Below are 24914 nucleotides of genomic sequence, written 5' to 3'. Positions count from 1 at the left end.
TCCCAAGAATGATCACTGAATGCTGTATAAATTTTCTCGACAAGAAAAATAGGATCTCCATTCCCACAAATGAAACTTACACGAGTCAATAACTGGCAATATTGGACCGTATATATAAGCGTAAATTCACACCCAATTTAGGGATTCTTTCACTCCTGTATTTTGAGAAATAAATAATTATTATTAATTATGCAAAACTGTTTTTTTTTTTTTTTTTTTTTTTTTGCTATTTCTTGTTGCGGAGTTTAAGTCTCTGCAGCCGTAACACGGGACTGATGGCAAAAGGAAAAGATCAATGAGTAAAATGCTGCACTGGCGACAGATGTAATTGTGATTGAGATTTTTTCCATTTGCTTTGTATTTATACACAGTAGTCGGTACTTCAAAGGTTATCAGTTTTCTATGAAGGTTCAGCAAAACTATTGTATTGGTATATGTATAAAAAAAACAAAAACAGAAGGATTAGCCATATAATTAATTGTATCTGTTTTATTCGCGTCTTCAGAAGTGGGTCAGTTGTAGGTATAGTGCGGTAGCATGATTGACTGTATCGCAGCATACAGTACTCAGCCCAGATGTCAGCATAAGCAGCAGGGGGGGCGAATCCGACATTTTGTCCAATCGTTATTTTGCTTAATTATTACTTTCTGCACTCAGCGGATCCGGTGTAGTCAGCGCCTGGTAAAAAAAAAACGACGACGGTCCATCCTACACGACGGTGACGTCATTTGGTTTAATACACTTTTCTGCGCGCCGATCCCAGCGTCGTCAGCGTCCGGTAAACACAGCGACGACCGCGTCGATGTCATTTCCCCCCCTGCTGCTAAAAAGTTATTTACAATGATTTTACAAACAGAGTGATCACTAACTCCTCCTCTTGTAGATCAATTAGGTTATTTGACTGATCAGTAAGTCTGAAATTAATTCTCGTTAAAAACCGATTATGGCATCGCATATAGACCGGATTAATCGGGCTCTCAACGATTAAGAATCCGGGAGGGGCTGTTGGCGAAAATGAATAAAGGATATACCCCTGTTGAGCTTGATTTGATTGCTTGGTATCTACCTGGTAACTCCCTTCGATAACATCACACACTAGATTGATTGCTATCACCGATGCGATATTTACGTTGTATGGAGCAATATGCCTACCACCATCTTCGTTATCGTGTCTGAGGATAATTGATGGACCGAGAAAATCATTAAGAGACTTTCTTAGTTCTGGCGCGTTGTATCCTGGAAACTTGAAATCGGGTAAATCGGCTTCTGTGATATTATACTCGGTTAGGAATTTTTGTTTATTATCATCGTTGTTATCGGATATTATTTTAACGATTCGCTCATTAATATATTCCATGTCTGATATAAGTTGATTTAACACCTCAACGTGTTTTCGTGCCTTTGTTTTCCGTAGTTGTTCTAGTTGCAATTGGTAATTATGATTAATCTCGATAAAAACACTAGCGATATCATTTAAATTAATTGTTAATATGACTTGCGATTCAGGAGTTTCCTTATACGGAAAATACCATTGCATGGTATCCCTGTCTTGAAATATAAACTTGCTGGGTAATAACGTGCTTTTTATAATAGACAAATCATCCAGATAACTGGTAATAATTTCATGATACGATTGCGCATTCGTGTGCAAATCCGCGGGGATTTCATTAGGTGGATTCTCGGGCCAACCTAGTATGGTTCTTATTGAACTGTTATAAATATCAACCATATACCCCGGTGTGCTTATTTCAATCGTCGACGATAACGTCGGTTCATGAACCGTAATATCGATTTTTGATTCTTTTCCTGTGATCGATTTTATCCTGCGTTGAAATTCTTTATTGATTTGTTCTACTTGGTATGACCCAGTTGGTATTGTAACCTCATTCCAGTCTGGGGTCCCATCGGGTTTATTTGTCCATGCAAAAACCAGCGAGTTATTAGGTTGTTGTCCGTTAAATGCTTCCGCTCGGATATTAGGCCAACTGTGATATACTCGCAATTTTGCCAGCGCTATTTCCTACTGGAATCGGAGAAGGGAAGTTTACACTGAATTCTGGCTTCGTTGATGTTATCGATATCATATTTGTTTGTACCGGAGTGGTGTTCTCCGCGATCCGTTGAAGTAATTGCAACCCTTCGGGGTTCAGCGACATTATTATTATTCGCTGTTTCTAGTGTTTAATTTCAACACCGAATATTAACAACCTGCTTGTTTTCAGGAGGATGTTTTAAGCCCATTGAAGTGGTTTCAGCGACGTGGTTTCCAGCTTCCAGTTGAAAATCCTCGATTTTTGACATCGCGGAGTCATACAACTGGACCATCGTGGAGAATTCAGCATCGGATATAAACGAATTATCTATCGCCAACGAGATAAACCCGGATAATTTCGAGTACGCGTCGGATACTATTTGATGTTTTACTGTATACTCGTTGAGTTTTTTCTGAGAACACGATGATATCTTTCTGGTGATTGCGTTGGCGACTCCAGCAATTGTTGTCGCCGCGGAGATAGCGATTGGAACAGCGATCGGGGCCATCATGGTCACCGTGGATAAAATAACACCGGTACCGGCTACTATACCTGACACCGAGTACACGACCGCGTCGATGGTGGTTATTTTTCGACGGTATTTTTTTATTTTTACACGGTATTGTTCGGAAAGCGTTTTCAAATTCGCGGAGAATTCTTTTACGGTATTGAATCGATATTGATGTGACGTCGGTGATACCTCTGATTCAATTACCTTGGTGGTCATTTTTATTTTAAAAGAGCTAGTGTTTTTAATTACTTAGATCCGTTACAAATTCTTAAATGTTAAATGTCTATCGACGGCATAAATTGTAAACTGTTCAGTTGCGTCCTTGTCTATAATTGTTGATATTGTATTGTTAAACCCGGATGAACTCGACGATAATATATTAAACTGCATCATTGAAACCAGTGTCAATCGATAAATACCCTTAATAGTTGCGGTGATTTTTACTGTATTCTGTGTAGGAGTCCAAGCGAATGATCCATGATGAATTGTGTATACTGTGTTGATGGTGTTTTCATGAGGGATTTTTATTTTTGTCACCTCCGGTAGTCTGTCTTTAATCGATTCAACGTTAATTTTGATTGTTCCTATTTCCTGTGTATGCGCGTCTATACCCTTTTTGTTCGCTGCAACATCAGTTTTGATTGTTTCTATTATCCGTTTATGCGCGTCTACATTATTTATGTTCGTTGCAACATTAGAGCTGATTTTTTCTATTATCAGTTTATGCGCGTCTACATTATTTATGATCGTTGCAACATCAGTTTTGATTGTTCCTATTTCCTGTCCATACGCAGTGATATCATTTATAGTTATTGTAATTTCATCCGGTCTGGTATTTTTTTTACCAAAGAATTTATCAATGGTGTTATCAGCCCTGTTAAAATTTTTTCGTAACGTGTAAAATTGGCCCGACAGCGTTGTAAACTCCGAAATAGTACTTTTTATCCCCACAAGATTCGGTTCGGTTACCGTCGGGGTTCCAAAAAAACTAGCAGTAGTGAGTTGTATATCGGTGACAGACTTTTGTATCCCCTCGAACTGATTTGCTTGCGCGTCAAATTTATCATACAAATTTTTTAACGAATCCGACACGGATATATAATTGTCGCCAAGTGTACTTATTTTTCCATTTATCGTCAAAATGGATTCACCTGATTTAAGTCGTCCGTCATCGGTATACAACACGATAGTGTTCTCGGCGGCATCACGCTGTCGTATTAAAACGTCATTCAGCGACACATTACTGGATTTCAGTTTACCCTGGCGGTCTTGAAATACAACTATTTCGCCCGGGTCAACACTGGTTAAATTTAACGTATCAGCGATTTCATCCTCAATTAGTTTTTTTATGTCATCGGTGGCGAGCGTTTCCGTGGGTTTTTTCAGCGCCGAAACCGGTCGTCCCCAGATATCAATCATTATTATTGTAAAAAAAACAGTGTTTTTAATTAACCCGCCGGGCCTCTACGACCCCACTAGTGTATTCGTTTACAACCACATGAGGTGGTTTCCGCGATGATGAAATCGCCGCGAGTACGTTCAATACCTCACGGCCGCATATCGGTGGGTCACTTAATTGTTGTGTTGGCAGCGTGGAATAAAAAACCGGGGCTGAACACGCCCGGATATACCGCATGAACTCGTTTGGCGGGGCTAACCCGTATGAATCAAAATAGACGATCGCACGCGGATCAATTGCGTATGCAACCCAATGAGTTCCCGCTCCGGAGGATTTATCGAGGTTAATTATACCGGTTTCAATATTCCTTGGTTTTGTCGGTAATCGATCCCTCATAAAAACACCTCTGAAGTTTTTTATCGCTAACGCGTTTGCGGCATCTATTAAATCAAAATTAGACATAGGAGTTAATAAACGGTTTCCGGTAGTCTTAGACCCTTTCCCGAGTACCATGAATACGGGGTTCCCGGTAGTCTTAGACCCTTTCCTGCTACGGGTCGTTTTTTTTATAGCCTTTCCCGGTTGCCTTCTTCAATGCCATTCCCGCCGCGGTACCAACGGCTCCTAACGCCGCCGCCTTCGCCACTGCTGGGGCCGCCGCGGCAATCAACGCTGGAATCGCAGCTAACAACGGAAATATCCCACCGGTCTTTTCCATGTTTTTAATCGCTGCAGCCGAAAAATCTATTTGAACACCCTTTTTATTCTTCATCGCATCATTGAAATGTTTTATTTGACGCGCCGTCAACGATATCTTATGATTACCACCTGCCATCTGTGACGGCTTTAACGTTATTGTGGTTCCACATTGTTTAGCCGACTTTGATCGTAATTTCTTGACTTGACCATCGGTCAACTCTACATCGGCAACATTATACGACATTTTTATTGTAAACGCGTTTATGTTTTCAATTACATGTTTTCCACTGGTGCATCAACGATTCTCATTCGTCCACCAACACCTTCCAACAGCATTGATTTATCGCTGAGAATGACAGCAACCGCTCTATAATCGGCAATAACGCCGCGAGTTACATTAGCTCGGAAGTGTATATCAACGACGGATTGTCTTGTTAAATCAAGATGTTCCAGCGAAAAGTAATAGATCGGATATAGTTCTTTGAAATCATGTTGTGATATTTGCAAACCAGTGTCGACGTTTTGATCACGACTCATATACGACAGCAACCGATGGTACACGCGTGCAATATGGTTTTGACCGTAATTAAGTTGTATATCCTCAGATGGTTCCTGCTGGCCGTTTATTCTCAGCGAGACGTCAGTAACGCCTAATCGATCAAATATCATATGGCTGGATAGTTGATTATCAACTCTCGTCATATCCTGCAACGCAACAAATATATGACGCGGAGCCGAAATGCCTTGTTGTGATGCCAGGTTCCATGTAAATATACCATTGATATTTGATTGCTTAGTATCTGTTGTTGTTGTTAGCCAACTTAGTAATGATTTTCCTCCCTGCTCCATAAAGGATAGCAATCGTGCCTCTGTGGTAATGGATGGAGTCATTACTGGCATCCACAATAATATTTTAGTTAAAACGACTTTACCAGGGTCATTATTTGGATTCGCAAGATCCGCTGGAATTCTCCAAATTGCATTTCTATCATCACCTTTTCGCACAAGCACCACGGTATGCTTTGCTCCGTAGATAACTTTTCGCACGTTCCTACAAAATCCAAATATATGATGCAGTGGAATCACGCATGAGAAAGATCTACGCGGCCCTGTTAACATTGATATGCGTGTTGCAGCTCCGATGTTAAAATTAGGATCGCTGTTTATAATCATATTCTCAACATCAGCGTTAGCGCTATCAGCATTATTTCTTTGGTCGTCTTACCACAAATTGCGAGTTTCCAGCAGTGTTTCTAGTATCCTTTGCAAACATCATAGATGGACCCGCTGATCTTGTATAATCGTCGGAATATCTTGCTAGCCCGATTATTGTTGTAGCAACATCAACATCACGTTCTATTGATTCAATTTCTCGCCCGTCAATGAGATATTTTGCGCTCTCAAATAGCGCCATTACGCCATTATTGACTAAGCCAACTTTGGTACCATCTGGATACGGTGCTGGTACAGCAGGAGTATCGGCCTCTGTTACAAGTTCTCCTTCGATTTCAATAAACGCTTCACACGGCAAAAAATATTTACTGGTATCATGGACTTGAAGTTCAATTCGCGATCGTATGTTGGGTTGTACTGCATGATAGGAATAAAATTGATAATTACGGACAGAATCATCCTTGTGCACTGGTGCGTCCATATCAAACGCCGGGTCAGCTGTTCGTTTAAACATTTTATTTAATAATACGTTGATGCATCTAAATCATCGTCGTCGTTTTAAATTCTTCGAATTTTGTCGTGGTTTTAAACCACTTCCCGCTATTATGTTTGCGATGTCATCTTGATTATTGTTTACCAACGACGCTAGTTTTTCTTCCACGGCGTTATTTATTACTTTACTGACATTTGCAGGCATCACTGTCGTTGATGGCATCACCGGTGGTTTCTGTTTTCTTTTTCTCACCAACGACATTAGTTTGTCCTTTGCTGCAGAAAACGCCCTTCCGGCGACATCTCCAATAGCACTAATACCCCTATCACGAATAACATCAGTAGCCTTCATTCCTAATTGTTTAGCTAACGGCGCCACTTTTGGAGCCATTCTTGTAAATAACCCCGCAATGGTGCTACCGAGACCGTCTCCGTACCACGCGCGGTATACGGGCAATCGTGAGTTTACCACGTAGACGCTGACTGGTTTATCATGGTTGTAGTGTATAATCATCTTTATTATAAAAAACACCAGTGTTTTCCAATTAGTGGTTGATCACCCCCCCCCCCCCACCGAATCATAAGTTTTGTCAAAAACATCGATTTTCTCTAAATGATTTCCTGGGGTTTTCATCGGCGGTAAAAATCCGCGTTTTTTGTCAATTTTTGTCGTTTTTTGTCGGTTTTTGTCAGTTTTTGGTAAAAAATATCGATTTTCTCTAAATGATTTCCTGGGGTTTTCACCCGTAAAAACTAACCAAAAACGACCAAAAACTGACAAAAAACGACAATTTTATAATTTTTTTAATCATCCACTAACTCGTCTATGAGCGTTCGATATGCATTAATGTCCATGATACCACCGGCAAATAACCACCTGCAAATATCAGCGGCCTCATTGATTATTTCCGGAGAGTTATTTCCGGCTCGTTTTCCTCCGATTAGTATTTCTAGCCGTGATATATCACTGAGAACATTACCAGGACAAGTAACGTCTTTACCAACAGAGTATCCTTTTCCGTGCTTTGGTCTTTCACTTTTTACTTTATTGTGGAATATTATATAATTATTATCACGCGGTGGTAATTCATTTTTATGTTTATTTGCCAAATACACTATTCTTGTCCAGTCCTTTAACGACCTTATATTTTTATCGTAGCCGCTATTGATATGCTCATCTCATGAATTCTTATCAAAATTTACGGCAGTAAAATCAATCAATTCTTCATCGCTGAAGGCTCTGATTTGATCTATTGTGCTCTTTTTAAGAACATTACGGGGTATATTCCCCTCTTTCCGTATTTCTTCCGGTATTTCCTCCGGTATTTCTTCTTCTGGTTCTCTTGCGGTGGCGCCTAGTTCTTCCTCGTCGGCCATTGTAACATAAGGTTCTTGTGGGTCCGTTATAGCGAGTGGTGGCGGCCTCCGTGTTGTAGCAACCGCTATTTTCGCAGGGAGTGTTTCCAGAGACTTTTTTGTTTGCTCGGTCTGAGCCGCTATCTTTTCAAGCGCATCGAGAACGGGTACAGTTGCCGCCGTAACATCTTTGGTCGCTTTAGTTACCGGAGCAAAGAGCTGTTCGCTTCCAACAGCAAAATCAGTTTGCATTTGCTGCCGCGTTTGAAGTTGTTTTCGGACCCTGTCTCGTAACGGTATGAACTTTTTAAGCGCTGCTAGCCGCTCTCTGGCTAGCCGAGTAGTAAGTGATTCGCCTACCATTATTGCAATTGCTCCGTAATTTCTAATTTCCCGCCGAGTGTGGCGGGGGGGATATATCCCAGGGGCTCCAGGGAGTTTTCGTCTATAATCCTTCTAATGTTTTTAATTTTATTAGAGATTTCTCGACGTCATTCAAAAGCCTGTCCGAGTTTTTTTTGTACTGTCTCAACGGCAGTAAATAGTCCAATAAATGCATTTACGTCATTGCCATACAAGTTTTCATTGATCGTATATTGTAATCGCTTTATAAAAGAATACTCGCGTGGCAAGGTATATCGACCTTTCTTTGATTGCTCATTAATAATTTCATAATCGGACAATATTTTTTGGTTATCAAGCTTATCAGATAATTCAATTCCTTGATTTTTTAATTTTAAAATCTCGGTTAATATATTATTGATGTCTTCGATATTCATATTCTTATAAAACATCTTATTTCTAATATCAAAAAAAAATTATTTTACAAAATGAACCCCGCGTATCAATCCCGAGGTGTGTTAACATTCGCTGAAACATAAAACAGAATATTACAGTTGTTTGTAAAGACAATTTATTCCATCAGTTTTCTTCCGGAAGAAACAATTTATTAATTGTAATAGACTGTAGCGTTCACACTGTCGGTAACTTTGTCACTCGGTGATATACCATCACGAGTTATGTTACATATGAAAATCGAATTCTGCGCCCGGTCTTTTTTGAGATCGCTGAATTTTGTATTCCTTCTGCAACAAATTGTACTGCGGGCACACAAATATCAAAATATCTACTGGCTTCATTCATCGACTGAAAAGTTCTTTCTTCGTGCGTTATTGTATCAAATGACTTTACGGGTTTTGCTTTTTTTGAGTATTTACCGGTTCCGCCTTTTTTGGTATTCTGACTTTGCGAGATAGCTTGCAAGTTTATAAGAGAATTATCAGTCTTATTATTATTAATATGATCAATCACAACCCCATTCTCGATTAATCCGTTAAATACTTCAAATACAATCCTGTGAACATAATAGCTTTTTCCTCCCGCAGTAAACATCAAATACCCGCGATTATTTACGGTACCAACCGGCTTCTTCAGTCTGCGGTTTCTAACAACGCCGTCGCGAGATGCCTCGTAATTAACAAGCACGGGATGCTGCTGAAATTCTTGGTTCATTTGTATAATAATACTACTTGTCTAATTCATTATTTGGTTTAATTATAAACCTTGCAATGTAGTCCTGAGGAGTTTTGATGACTGAGTCAGCGGTGGGGTCAATGACGGCGTTTTTTATTCGTTTGTCATAATAGCGTTTTAACTCTCTGTATCGCTTTCCGCCACAATTGATACACAACTGCGATTTTCCTCTTACACCAACGTGGCAAACCAAGCACGGTAGGGGGCCAAGAGAACCATTATGAACGCTTTGTAAATGATACCCGCAGAATTCACCTCTACATGATTTATTGCACGGGGTTGTCGACCCAATCATCAACCATTTGCATTTATTCATTATACTATATTCTTTTATTTAAATACTTGTTTTAATTATATGGAGGAGTTCGAGAGATTAGCAGCAATTAAGCCCTGGAAAAATATTAAGTTCAATCTCGATAGAGCCCTCAAGGACGCACCAAAAGCGTCAATAAACGATAGAACCCTGTTAAATAAAATACGCGATTGTATCAATGAATTCAAGCGTGATGGTGCATCTCATAGTTGGTCAACATTTCGAATTGATGGTGTTGTTGATGCTACCATGAACGACAACCGCGCGGCAACGATAATATCACAACTTGGCTCCAGCAAGTATTTCTTCAGAGTAAAATTCATTGTCTGGGTGGAATCAGGTAATTGGATCATACGTGATAAATTTGAACCGGTTCTCAGCGACAAGAAAACAGTCATTGTTAGCCGCGACTCCAAGCCAGGGCTGTTAACCGGAATTGACAGACCATACTATGAACGAGCGTATCCTGAAACAGCAGTTGTCTATGGAATATACCCGTTAAATAAGAAACCTGATATCGGAAAACTAGCGCCGATGAAACAGTCAACGGGGATAAATTGTGTAGCAGAACGAGTAATAGAGCATTTTACAAATGCGTGTCGAGGAAATAAATTGACTGATTTACGACGTAGAAAAATAAACCAATGGGAGAAGACAGTGCGCGAGCGAGGAGCAACCATCAGCGACATAGCGAGATTAGAAACGTCGCTGAGATTTCCAATAACCGTTACAACGATAACCGGTGAAGTATTATATGAATCAAAGTATAAATCAAATGGAGCCCCAATCAAAATTATTGATCATAACGAACACGCGTGGATGCCCGCGGTCACAATATTTCCACGGGATAGAACAGTAAAGTATATCCCGGGGGAATTCCTGGGAGAGTGTGGTTTTCTCGCGGAGAGGAAACTATTTGATGCTATTGCCTGCTTGTGTAAAAACGACCCTGTATCAGTGTGGTTACTTCGCAGCGCTGAAAACGACATGGATGCCTTTGATCAGTTTGTAAGACCAAACGGTGAATTATATCGCACTGAAGCGTTTCACAACAAGATGAAAAAAACCGCCATGGAATTTGAAGAGCATGATGAACAACTGCTAACAAATTGTTTTACGATTCCATCGGTTGCGGCTCATGTTGCAGCAAGGAAAAATGCGTGGAGACCAACGCGCAAGGAATTTCTACCGGATGTACAATCCAGTTGTTTGGAATATTATCACGGTGGACTATGGAACACTGAATACAACCGCGACGCTATGATCTCGGTTGATATGGTTGCCTGTTATCCAGCGAGTTTTCTCGGGTATGGATCCGCCGCTGTGTACTTAACGATTTGGACACCCCAGACATGAAATGACTCGTGTTGCTATTAATGGACCACTGCCTGATTTTGATTTAACCGGATTCGCTCGCATAGTATCATTTGAATTCGCGGCAGGACTTCATCGCTGTTGTTATATTTGGATCGGTAGACACATGGCTGAAAAGAGATGGCTTCCAATAGCGCTGCTACGGTTTATGATTGATTGTAGCATGCTTGTATCGTTGATTGTCAGTGACGCGATTATATCATATCGGGCGCAGACTGAAGTCTGGTTACCAGAACCAGAGCGTCTAGATAGCATAATTGCCGAATCCAGAAAACACATTGATGCCGACGAGGAATATATCATCGAATGGTCCAAAAAGATATTCAACCAACGAAACTGCGAGGCAAAAGATCTCGGTAGAAGAATAATCGGTAAGTTCACACAAGGTGGAAAAAACTGCGACTACAAACGATATTGCTCACGGCTGATTATAGATGACGCAGAATATGATTTCGTAATCAAGGACGCAGTGGCGAAAAATAGATACGTGAACTGCAAAACAGCTTTCTTGTCCAATGGAACAAAGTTGGGTACAGTTGTTACCTACTTCGATGGAGACAGCCCGGCATATCCACATTTGAGGGCGTCTATGCTGGGTTACGCCGCTATCAATTTATTCTCAATGATAAATAGATTTCCCGACACCGCGGTTAGAGTAGCTGTTGATTCATTTTATATAGACGTAAAGTACAAGGGAAACATAGCCGAGTTTACTAGTCCGGACGAGAGTTGGGGTATATGGAGAATTAAAAATGAAATACGACACGATTATTCCCCGTCAGCAGATGTCACTGTTGAAAATAATTACTTACGCGGTGATAAATTATCAGAATGGTCTAATGCACCACCGTGTTCTGATCCAATTTGTAGATATAAAACAGTTTATTTAAGCGGCTGTGGCGGGTCAGGAAAGACGACTCGGGCAATTGAATTATTTCGAACGCGGGCAAGTATAATCGTGCTTACACCGACCCATAGACTAGCGCGAGAGATAAAACAACGAAATGTTGACGCCGTTACTTATCACAGCTTTTTTCGATACAGCGGCGGTGAGTGGACTCCTGATCGAATGGGGGAAAAATTTATTCCTGAGGTTATCATCTGGGATGAGATATGTACTGTTTCGTTAGATACTTTACAAATGTTTCTTGAGTGGTTGCTGCGCGCGAATACAGCGGTAATCATGTGTGGCGACCATGGTCAACCACCACCATTTGTCGGCGAGGGTCCACATGATTGGTTAAAGGGTTTTGTGGACTATTATGAAGAAACCGATACTGATTACCGAGCACTTGATGAACAACTGCGCGAGGTTAAAAAATTAATCAGATTACAGCCGGATAGAGTTCAATGTGAAATAATCCGCGAGGTGATTCCGGAAACGCCGTTAAATGAATTCTGGGAAACATGGAGACCAAACGATTTGATTGTAGCGAGTAGAAAGATAGTCAGAGACACACTTCAGCGGAAGTTGTTTGCGTTGCATAAGGAAAAGTTTCCAACGCGCCCAGTGCCGTTATGTTATAGACCCGCGGACACACGGCGGCAGAACATTGAAGTTGAAATCCCGGGCCCGACAGCGTCAGGGACAAAAAAACAAATTCTTGTGCTGAATGATATTGTGCTCGTTGATATCAGCGTCGTCGAGGACGCGCTACGTGCTGATAAATCCCCGTGGACGCTAGGATACGCAACAACAATACATTCCTCGCAGGGATTAACCATCACGGACACAATTGTTTGGATGGTTGATAATCGCATCGAATGGTCAAATCTAGTCTATCTTGCAGTGTCCAGAGTACGGAGAATGAATCAGCTTTGAAGAATTGTTATTGACGAAGCCAGTGACAACGATGACATTATTGATGCTAGCGTCATTGATAGAAAACTCTCGGGTTACCGCCAACAGGATAAAAAAAAACAGCGGCATTTTGATATTGATGCCGAATTAATACTTTCGTTACGACAACAACAGAATAATCACTGCGCGAGTTGCAATTGTGTAATGCGCTGGCGTTATTCGGATAAAGACGCTCGCCAATTTACCGTGGACAGGATCGATAACAGTCTCGGTCATGTCAAAAACAATGTGAGGTTAACTTGTCTTGAGTGCAATAGACGCAACGGCGCTAGTTAAGACCACGCGGGGGCAATTGAGTATCGTCAGGTATCACTTGTAGTTGCTCGCGTGTAAACCCCCGCTGTGGGGCAGTTGAATCCAGTCTATAGATCGGTGGTCTACCAGTTGATCGTGTTATCGTTGATATGTTATGTGTGGTAACACTCCAAATAGGATCAGTAGCTCTTTTTTTACCGCCTTCAAGCTCTCCTGGTTCATACAGATATCTAACAGTGACATCACTGAGAATCGGCTTGGAAACGCTATCTAGTTTTGATCTTCCGGGTATATACTTCTTTTTAATCGCGTCACTGGGCTTCATGTTGATTGCTTGGGTAATCTCGTTATTTAATGCTGCAATTACACCTGGCAACCTTTTGACCCATTCACGAGATCGTTTTTCTTGGATGAATTCCTTCGCGTATTGATACCCAAATAACCGTTCAGCAAGAGTCCGATTGAATCGTTCAACAATTGCCTGATCACGATGTAGCGCAGTATGACCTCGTCGTATCGCGACGCTATGATGTTTCAGCGTTGATAAAACAGCGCCGCGAAATTCACTACCAGGATCAACTTGTAATAGATTTGGCCAGCGCAGAGGACCTCTTCGATAAATCCGCTCAAACGCACCGGCTACTTCAGTTGCTGACTTTGTTTTCAAGGGCTCCGCTTGTTTGTATCGACTCGCAACATCAACTACGGTTAGCGCGTATTTGTAACCGTTGTCATGCGGCAGAAATAGTATATCAGCTTGATGAACTTCATTGGGTACGGTAACATCAAAGTCCGAGAAGTTGATTTGTTTAGGCGGTGGTAGATAGATTTGCCATATAGCCTGTTTGGATAACCAATTAGCCGCAGTGGCCTTTGTTACCTTTGCAGCGCTTGCGAGTTTACCAATTGCGGCCTTCCCCTTCCAGTATCCTCTCGGAGAATAATAGATGGATTCCATGTTGTTATTATAAACGCTAGCGTTTTCAATTACCAGCGCAAGAAGCTCCGCTTCCAATCATTAATTTACCTTTCATAGCCGATTTTACCAACCATGAAGCCAATTTTTCTTTGAATGATTTATCAGGAATAGCATTTAACGCGTGAATTAATTTTACATCCGCGATATGACGCTGTTGCAAATCACCGCTACGATAAGCTATATCATGTATCCGACATGCTTCGTCGATAGTGTTTATTGGATACTCACCGGGTCGCGGCTGATTTTGATCATTGAGTCTGATATCTAATCGTGTTCCGGGGCCACAGTAGCTATATCCTGGGAGGTGCTTTTCTCCTGGATACTTTGCCCACGGTGTTCCGGGGAGTTTTGATAACTTGGCTGCAATATCACCTCCTCGCTTTTTTTTAAAGCATCCCCGGGTCTAGCAGAAATAAATCTAAATTTCTTTGTACCGCATTGTACGCACTTACCAGTAAGCGCCGATCTGTTATTTCTTGTTGTAACGGTTGTCATATCATTTGTGCCAGTACGCACTCTACACTTCACACAATATAGATCCATAATTTATGTATAGAGATATGAATATAATTGATTTTTCGGCGACTAAAACGAGAGAACCAGTTAAGCATGTTGCAGCGTTACCAAACTCGATCCGGATGATTATCATCGGACCATCTGGATCCGGCAAGACGCAATTATTACTTAATTTAATAATGAGATGGATGAAGTGGGATAAGTTGTATTTAATCGCCCCTAGCGTAGATGATCAACGATGCTACGAGGTGTTGAAAGACTTTAACGAGAATGCATCAGCGATCGCTGAAAAAAATGTTACTGAGTTTATTACAGATATCAATGATGCACCAGGTATTGATGATATTGATGGCGACGTTAACAATCTAGTCGTGTACGATGATGTTATGTTAGACAATCAAAAAAACCCAGCTAGGATATTTTCCAGAGGCAGGCATAAAAACACCGACGTGATATATGTCACTCAACGATACACTCAGATTCCAAAAGTAATCAGAGACAACTGTAATATTCTTGCTGTATTCAACGGCGTTGATACACACACGCTACGAAATATTTGGCAGACATGGTGCGGCGGTGACATGGACTTTAATGGTTTTCGAAACTTTTTTAGTCATGCTCAGTCGACCCCACATGGATTTGTAACGATAAATTTACATGATCCTCGGACACGATATCGTATCGGACTTGACCAAATATTCGGTTAGTTTTAAATAATTTTCATTGTAAATAACTTTTTAGCAGCAGGGGGGGAAATGACATCGACGCGGTCGTCGCTGTGTTTACCGGACGCTGACGACGCTGGGATCGGCGCGCAGAAAAGTGTATTAAACCAAATGACGTCACCGTCGTGTAGGATGGACCGTCGTCGTTTTTTTTTTACCAGGCGCTGACTACACCGGATCCGCTGAGTGCAGAAAGTAATAATTAAGCAAAATAACGATTGGACAAAATGTCGGATTCGCCCCCCCTGCTGCTGCATAAGCAGATTATGATGTAACAATGTACTGTAAAGATAGGGTTGTCAATAAGAACAAAGGATCGTTTGTGTAACAGATTGATTCCAATGCATTGCTTAGTCACGTTTATGGCTTCCTTTCGTTCTGGCTTTAAATTTATTCAGTCCAAATCCATGATTGTATGTACAAATTAAATAACCAAAAAGTATGTCGCCAAAAAAATCGCCAGATGGGATATTTTTGTCGCCAATAAGGAAAAAAAATCGCAATTTGCGACATTGGCAAAGCCCAGGACTATCCCTGTAGATACTCCAGTTTCCCAAGCTGCTTTGGCTTCTAAAAATGTTCAAAATAGTCACTCAAAACATCATTCTAAACTTTGCCTTGATATGTAATGGCCTCCATCTTGTTTTTTTTGTTGTTGTAGGAATGGTATTCATATTATATATTTGTATTTTGAAACATTCATATTTTTCGGGTGAATAAAGTCCTATAAAGCATCATTAATGACATCTAAATAACCCCCAATGTTCATTGCACTTGGCCACTATGATGCATTGAATGACATAAGTTTGATGCAATTATGTAATAATTATGCCATTTACAAAGTGAATATGACACTAGCAATTAACCTCAGTACTGTTATCATGAATTCCTTGCAGTGGATCCTGTTGCTATTTTGGAGGAACTGTCAGCAGCAGAGGATGATGAAAATGATGAGCGAGTGGAGGGACTTATCTGTGGAACAGTCAAACTTCTGCGCAGCAGTCGGTCCAAGCCAGATCATGTTGTCTTCCTCAGTCTCATGTACTTGGCTAAGGCCAAGCCATCAGTGTTCAACACAGAGTTGGTGATAGAGGTGAGTCATTTCATTGTTTTGTCTCATTTGCATTAACAGGTGGCAAGACCCAGATATGTATCTGGGAGGTTTTGGGGTTTCTTTTTAAAATGGCTGCAATAGTAGCTACATATGTACCTAGTACCTAGTGAGACTCTTGACTAACACTATGCAGTGGACACTATTGTAAATGCAAACGTAAATGGATTTTCAGGCTTTGTATGTGACTTTGAAGATACTAATATATATGAACATTTAAATATAGAAATAGGATGTCAGAATGATAAAAGTAGTATGAAGACAATCTCAGTGAGTACCCCATTGCATGATGACATACATATAATTGATATGAAACTAAATACAAAAGGTTTTAACATAGGTCACTTAAATGTACAAGGTATACAAGGTATAGTGGGAAAAATAGACCAGATTAAGTTAATGTTGTCTTCCGAGGAAAATAATATACATGTTTTAGGACTCACTGAAACCAAATTAAATGCTAACCACAATGATGATCTATATCACTATCAGGGCTACAATAAACCATTACGTAGGGACAGAGAGACAGCGTGGGGGCGGGTCTTGTTGTATACATTAAGGAAGATGTAAATGTAGAAAGGCGACTTGACTTGGAGTCACATGAAATTGAGAGTATCTGGGTGGAAATTTTTTAAAATAATGCAGAATCATTCCTAGTTGGTTTCATTTATAGGCCACCTTCCTCCAAAGCAATTTGGAATGATAACTTTTTGAAACAAATGGAAAATGATCTAGCACAGGACCAGTGATAGAAAACAACTTTAATGAACTGAAAAAGTTTTGCAGCAGCAAAATCTCTAAGAAAGTATGTTTCTCTATCCCACCAGTATCAAAAAACTTTGTTAAAAAATGTCTCAGTGAACTTGATAGCAAGAAAGCTACAGGACTTGATCAGATTGGTCCATGACTCATTAAATCTTCTGCCTCTGTTATTATAGATAGCATAACATTCATAATTAATTTAAGTATTGTAACCTCATCTGTCCCTAAAATATGGAAAACTGCAAAAGTAACTCCTGTTCACAAATCTGGTTCTAAGGATGACGCTGATAACTACCGACCAATCTCAGTGCTACCAAACTTGTCAAAAATTTATTGAAAAACTTGTCTATGACTCATTCATGTCATATTTAACCAAACACTTGCTGTTACACCCTAATCCATCAGGCTTTAGACAGAAACACTTCTGTGAGACTGCCTTGATCTTCCTAACTGATAAATGGCTTCAAGCACTTGACCAAGGTAGAATAATAGGATCTGAATTTGTATATTTCAGGAAAGCTTTTGACATGGTGGATCATGAAATCCTACCAGTGTGATGAAAGAACAATTAGATGGTTTAGTTCTTACTTAAGTGAGAGAACACAACATGTTTACATAAATAATGTTCTGACTGAACCTGGAACAATTAGATATGGAGTACCACAAGGCTCAATTATTGGTCCATTACTATTCATTTTAATTATTAATGACCTACCACTTTTACTAAGAGACTCAATATCATCTACAGATCTCTATGCAGATGACACAACATTGTCAGACATCCAAAACACAAAGCATGAACTCGAAATTTTTTTACAGAATGCCCTAAACAAACTGGAAAACTGGTGCACATGCAATGGCATGGTGGTAAATACTGGTAAAACTAAAATATTACTTATCTCAACACGGCAAAGAAGGACAAATCTTGATAGTGATGAAGTATGTCTGACATGGAAGGATAAAAATTTGCAAATGGTCTGTCATGATAGACTACTTGGTGTTTTGGTAGATAATAACCTATCATGGACTGAACATATTAAACATGTCAGTAAAAAGTCAATTCAAGTTTATGGCTTCTCAGTAGGATAAGACATTTTCTCCCAGAAAGGCACAGAAAACTATTTTATAACAGTTACATGCAACCCTATTTAGACTACTGTAATACAGTATGGGGTAATTCAAATGATAAAAACATAGCAAAGCTGGCACATCTTCAAAAAAGAGCATTTGGGCTAATATCAATCTAGAAAGAAAGCAAGGAAAATTTAGCTGGTAAGTTAAAAATATTACCTATTAAAGACCGAATCTGTTTGAGAAAAGTCAAATTAATGTATAGGATATCCCATAATAGTGCTCCTGAATATTTACAATCACTATTCCAGTATAGGCTACCTGGTAATACTCCCCATCTGTGATCCATGTCTACCAAACAGTATAAAATTCCCATTGGTCTCATTACTATTAAGCCGTTCTACATGTCTTTGTAATATGAACATATCTGACATTTTGTCACAGAGAAGTGAAATGGGGAAGTAATATGGACGTTTCTTCCATTTGTCTATAAGTATAAGGATTGGAAAGATATTTTTCATCATTTATGGAGGGCTGAGCTTAAGAGGTATGGTGTAGCATATTTCCTAACATTAATTTATTTTTTTTCAATGAAGACTTGCTTTTATTGGTAAAAAATAAAATATTTGTTAAGAAATGTCTTTAAAAATTATTAGTGTAAGACATTATTTATTTAAAATTTATTGACAAACAAGTACCCTTATTCCTGGGGCCCCGAGTGGCCGAGTGGTCTAAAGCACTTTCCGTTAAGGATCACTGCCATCTCACCTCTGTCTGCGTGGGTTCGAGTCTCGGATTCGGCTAATGTGGGTATGTGAGAAAGCTTGCCAGTAGCTTCTCGTGGGTCGGTGGTTCTTTCCGGGGGTTTTCAGGGTTCTTCCTCCATCATTAATACTGGCTGCCATGTATAGCCTGTCGTGTGCTGAAAAATGGTGTTAAACCCTACAACAACAACAACAACAACAACCCTTATTCCTCGGATAATGATAATCGAATGAATCAAATAAGGAAACAGTTTGTCCCTATTACTCAATCACAATTTGGACTAAAGGAGAGAAATTAGGTTCAATGATTTTGATTGAAATCTGTAAGATTATATGAAAAGTAAAAAATAAAAGGCTGTTGATTTATTTGTCCTTTTACACTAATACCTGGAATTATAGATTGTAAGTTTTCCACAGTCAGAATGTGTGTTAGTATCAAGATAATTCCATTTTCTGCAATAGTGGTCTGTATAGCAAATGGTAATACACTTGCCATACATTTATTTAGTCCAATGTTCAACCAAAAGAAGATGAAATCTTGCATTTTTTACCAGATGACATTAACTAGTAACATTTATTTGATACTGCGAATAGCAAAAATGTGGACTTCACATTCATTGTTCAAGTGCAACTCACTGATAAGCCATCCTTCAGATGGATCTGACTTAAAAAATACACCCAGACTTATTAGATTGTTAAAGAAAAATTGGCTTTTATTAGCCTCCTCCTCCACCCCACCCCCAAAGGTCAACTTATAATTGAGTCTATACAGCATCGTTAATATGCAAACTCTCATCTCTTTCTAGTCTATACACCTCATCCTTTTAATTTTTTTCCAAAATAAGGAGAAACACAGCTGATGGAACATGTTATTTATTCTAACAAATATTTAAACTCTGGAAATCATGCTGATAGCTGGTATCATATGGGTTTTCAAATGGTCAGCTTGTTAGCAGTACATATTGATACATATTACAATACAATTTGTTATAGTGCAGTATAATTTTAGATAGCAATACTAACTTCTACTGTCTACTTTTTGTGACTTTCTAGGCCATGTGTAGCCTGCTGAAGCGAGATCTGAGCCTGAACTTCAAAGCCAAAGGCAATGCCTTGACATCAGTGATGGCCTGTAATGTGCTGACAGTGGCTTATGCAGAAGAGGAAAACTGGCCTGATGAATTTGTCAAGGTTTGTTGCTTGATAATGTGCATCAGATGCCTGCTACATTTATGAATAAATGTGAGTGCCAAAGCAGATAGTTGAAAGTGGAGATGTGAGTACACAATGATCACTGCATCTTTTGATAAAAACTATTCCTGAAATGAAAACACAGCTATTTTTGGTAGGAGACTGCTTACAATTCTTTTACATGCAGAAACTTTTTATATTGAAATAAGTTGAAGGTTGGTCTGTAGTAATTATGCCATGTTTGGAGCCAGCAAACTAGTTTTGTCACTATAGGCATCACTATGATATGGCCTTTTCAATGGAGTTTTACACTGACCGTGAGCATGAGACATTTCTTATAGTATTTTATCTTGTTCTTATATCCAGATTTTTAGAAGACTTTCAGGAGATATTTTGAAGGAGATTGGCTTTCCTTGTCTTTGTTGGCCTTTCTTTTCTCTGTTGGTATTTCTCAGTGAAATACATTACTATATCATTTATTTTCATGAGACTTAATTTTTGTGGTTTTGTACAAAAATATAATTTTGTGGTTTTGTAAAAAAATATATTTTTGTGGTTTTGTAAAAAAATATATTTTTGTGGTTTCTTAAATTCATGGTTTTGCCTGTAAAAGTTTGCATATTAGTGGTTAGTTTCATGGTTCACCTCTTCGGATACCCAAATTAAAGAATACAGAAGAGCAAATGACGGTCACTTGAATGTTTAAAATAGTACTACCACATGTTTGAGCACAAAGCATACCCAACAAGTTCAATGCTTATAATGTTTTTGTCTGAGTGAATGGAAGCTGACACAGCCAACAACACAAAAACAATACTGCCAGCTCTATGAGCATAAATAAGACAACTGTCAAGATCAGTCACTTAAAATTGTCTTCTTAGTGCTGAATAACAAAGAAAGATGAAACCACCAAAGTGTGAAGATGCTCATTAAATTGAAAGACAGTGGAATCACTCCTTTTTTTGTATCTGCCTCATGAACAAACCAACTTAAACTAGTAGACTAGTAAATAAAGAATACCAAGAAGAATTAAAATCATACTTCCACAACCAGTATGCTAAGTCATGCATGCCACCATGGAAAGGAAGATGTTACTGGTGATGATTAGTACACTGTATTAGTGAACCTTGTGACTTCATTAATCATGCCAATTCACACAGAATGGATAACTGCAGTTCATGTAACAATGAGTGAAAGATTGACGTAATTATTAGTGGTTTTGGGAAAGCTGGACTTCTTTAATTCAACATTTGGAGGTCATTTACCTTACATACATTTGTGTGTACCATGAAACTTGGGTCCCATGATGTTGATACAGTGGCTTTGTGAAAAAATTAGTGAAGTGTGAGCTCTAATACTCTGCTGTAATTAGCATACCTACATAGTATTTCACTAACAATATGTTTCAAGTTCTAGTACTTTACATTTTTGTTCTTTTGGATTAAAAATACATGAATAAAATGAAATGTGCTTTCAGGAGAATTCAAATTGTTGTTTTTTAATGAAGGATCTTTTTGTACAGTATTACCCATTTGTCTCTACGTCCTCGAGCTTGAGGTGATACTGTCGACATAAGTGGCTCTTGAAGGGGCGGGGCTGGAAAAAATTCCAAATTTAACAGACATGTGAAATTCATCTTTGAGGTGAAACTTGTCATCAGTTCATAGGATGTACACTTAGAGAAAATAAACAATATAAATTTTGATCAAATGAAGAGAAAAGATGAAACCTGTTTGAAATACACTTGTATATTGACAACTTATATTTGTATTACCTTTGTGTTATATAATCCATGCACATAAAACAGTCCATGAATTTGGATATAGGTCACATGTTAGAAAATTCCTGTATCAGTACCATCTTGTTAGAAAATATACACAGTGTGTAAACACGTTTAAATAAAGGGTAGTTTCATTTTATGTACTTTATAACCATTGTCAGTCCTCGTGTGTCACGGAACAATTAACTAGCAGTGTGAATCTATTGTTACAATATTGACATGCATGTACTTAAATTTGCCTAGATTTTGGGTTACTAACACAACAAACTTATACTTTTTATTGAGGCTACCAAGGGAAAGAGGCAACTCATAAGGAAATGAAAACTCATCACCAAGTTTCATATTAATTAAGCACAAATTAAACTTTTTCTTTCATAAAACACTCACAAAAATTCTAGAATATGCAAACATAGTAACGCATATTATTAAGATTATCTATAGCATAGTCAAAACATCAATTTAAAATGGAATTTAATTAAAATTTAAATTAATTTAAATTAAATGCTTTCAGCTATCCTTACAGTGTTATGTTAAAATGAAAATTTTTCACACGTCTTTGAGAGATGCCCCACTTTCAATTTTCTTAGCGGCCAGATATTTAGTTTCAAGAGATTGCAGATTTAATTTGGGTTTTTTTGCTGCCTTTGGTACCCATTGTAAGCATAACGTTACTTTTTTCCTGTCAATAATGAAACTTTTATGACATAGTAAATTTGTTCCAATCATCAATAACTTTGGAAGATGCAACAATCAGTCAGATTTCATTGCTTTTATACAAGTTTGGTGCTGACTTCTTTTGATATAGGGTGCATTGTTTTTTTATAAGATTGTAGCTGGCTTGTTTTGATGAAGGGTGCACATTCTGTTGAAGTCCCCACAAAAACCAACTTCCTAGTACCAAATATGCCCATTTGTTAATTCAGCGGCAGCGTTACAGCCTAGTGGCAACAAACAATTGTAGTGCAAAGTAGGAGTCTGAACTGGCAGCTTGTCGACATAAACAATAAGAAAAAAAAGAATTTTTTCAAGTTGGGACTGAGGGATTCTGTTGACATGCACAGTTATGTTTTCTCTCAACATAAGCACAACAAATTTAGTAGTAGATATAACCACAGGTCTAGGACTTGGTATTTTGGTTGACATAGGCAGGTTGTGGACATAATTGATGTGGATAATAATGGGTAGGATTGGATAGGTATTAAATTTGATTTTCATATTGATTATTCTTTCTTTCATTTTCAGTATTACTGATTTTAAATACCTTAGGGTTTTTCTCATTTCTCTCTATCCTTGTCTCAGATGTCGATTTAAGGTAATGAGTGGATATTACAGCTAACGGATCCACTGAACAAGCATTCGAGATTGCTACTATTCCATCCATGTCCAGAGATTCCCTTATTTGCTCATTGCTCCTTTCAGGGATTTGAATTGTGGGGAGGGTTGCAACAGCAGAGATCTTTCATTTTGTGACATGAAAAAGGAAATCATGTGTTGTCAATGACTGGTGTCACATCCATCATGTCCACTCACAGCACTTATTCCCAGATGGCAAACATCTTTTGCTTTCACTTTGAAGACAAGAAGTTAGCAGTTAGCCTGTGTCACATTCAAGGGATAAGACTCATGATTTCAGACACATTCATATTTCATGGATGAGATGAATTGGGCTGCCACAAAGTAATCTCTGACCATTTTTGACATATCCAGATCACACTCACTCACATTATTCCTAAGTAGAATCTCTTCTGGGTTTTGACACGGCCAAACTCATCCAAGTAGAATCTCTCCTGGTTTTGACATGGCCAAACTCATCCAAGTAGAATCTCTCCTGGGTTTTGACATGGGCAAACTCATCCACATAAAATCTCTCCTGGTTTTGACACAGCCAAACTCATCCAAGTAGAATCTCTCCTGGATTTTGACATGGCCAAACTCATCCAAGTGGATTCTCTCCTGGGTTTTGACATGGCCAAACTCATCTAAGTTTAAGACATTGTCTTCTCCACTCGCTGAAGCAGCTATCATACATGACTTAAAGTTTTTGATAACATGAACTTCAGCATGCAGGACGAATGAACTACATATGAAATCAGTAGATTCAAAGTACATGCAGATCCTTTCTGATGGATCATTTGTTGTAATGAACAGCCTGGTTCCATCTCCAGAACAGCTTGCTGTCACTAGTCGTCCAACAATAAGTGTTGGTTCCCTCTCCTTTATCGATCTGTTGAGAGACACAAAGCTACAAGACCTGACATACAGTATCCACATAATCTGTAAAAGACTATTCCTACCGCTGAATGTAGGAATGCAAGACATATCCCAACAAGCGCTGGCCACCTGGCTGGAGGGATTTGTTGAATCAGTGTACTCTTGACTTTCACAGGCTCAGGTAAACTAATGAAAACTTAAAAGCTCACAAAATATGAGTGAATTCCATGATCCTGGCCTTGAACATAATGCCTCAGTTCAAGTCATAGTGGAGTCAGCTGACTGGTATGCCCAGTCTGCCATCTCTAGGTTCCATTTGCATGGAATAGCCTTTCTATGGAGAGAACTGAGTCTCATTTGAGTTAGTGGAAGCTGCATAGACTGTGACCACTTTTCATTCATGAAAGCACAAGCTTTGACCCAGACGTGAATTTGCCACTCTCGCTGGATTTGCCTGGGAAACTTCTGATCATGAGATCATAATCAAGTGAAGAATCTCACAGGGATCTTCCATGCACTTGTATAATCAAATTGTCTCTTAACTAACATTATCTATTAAGTAGAGCTATCATGCTCTGACACGGGTAGAGGTAGGATGTGCAGAATTTCCTTCTCTTACCTATTGTATTGATATTGGATCAGATAACATAATTGAAGGAGAAATATTTTTTTCCAGTAATACTTGTATGATCACATTACAAATAATCCCCCCCCACCAAAAAAAAATCTGAGCAACTTTTAAGGTTTCACTAAAGTAAAAAGAAAAACTGGCACATCATGGTACTACAGTTGTGACCAAATGGGT

General features: G+C 39.0%; 1 protein-coding gene across 1 annotated transcript in view; it reads left to right on the top strand.

Annotated features, from left to right (window-relative positions):
* Positions 1 to 24914, top strand: part of LOC149802330 (integrator complex subunit 1-like) — a 159643-nt gene that overhangs the window by 5069 nt on the left and 129660 nt on the right. The window contains exons 3-4 of the mRNA XM_089951540.1: positions 16116 to 16312; positions 19981 to 20118. Coding sequence (XP_089807666.1) covers positions 16116 to 16312; positions 19981 to 20118 — 335 coding nt within the window. The remainder of the gene's footprint in view (positions 1 to 16115; positions 16313 to 19980; positions 20119 to 24914) is intronic.

This window comes from Sinohyriopsis cumingii, chromosome 3 (genome assembly GCF_028554795.1).
Source record: "Sinohyriopsis cumingii isolate HCF-2022 chromosome 3, ASM2855479v2, whole genome shotgun sequence".
NCBI lineage: Eukaryota > Metazoa > Mollusca > Bivalvia > Unionida > Unionidae > Sinohyriopsis > Sinohyriopsis cumingii.
This window is presented reverse-complemented; position numbering and strand designations above follow the sequence as displayed.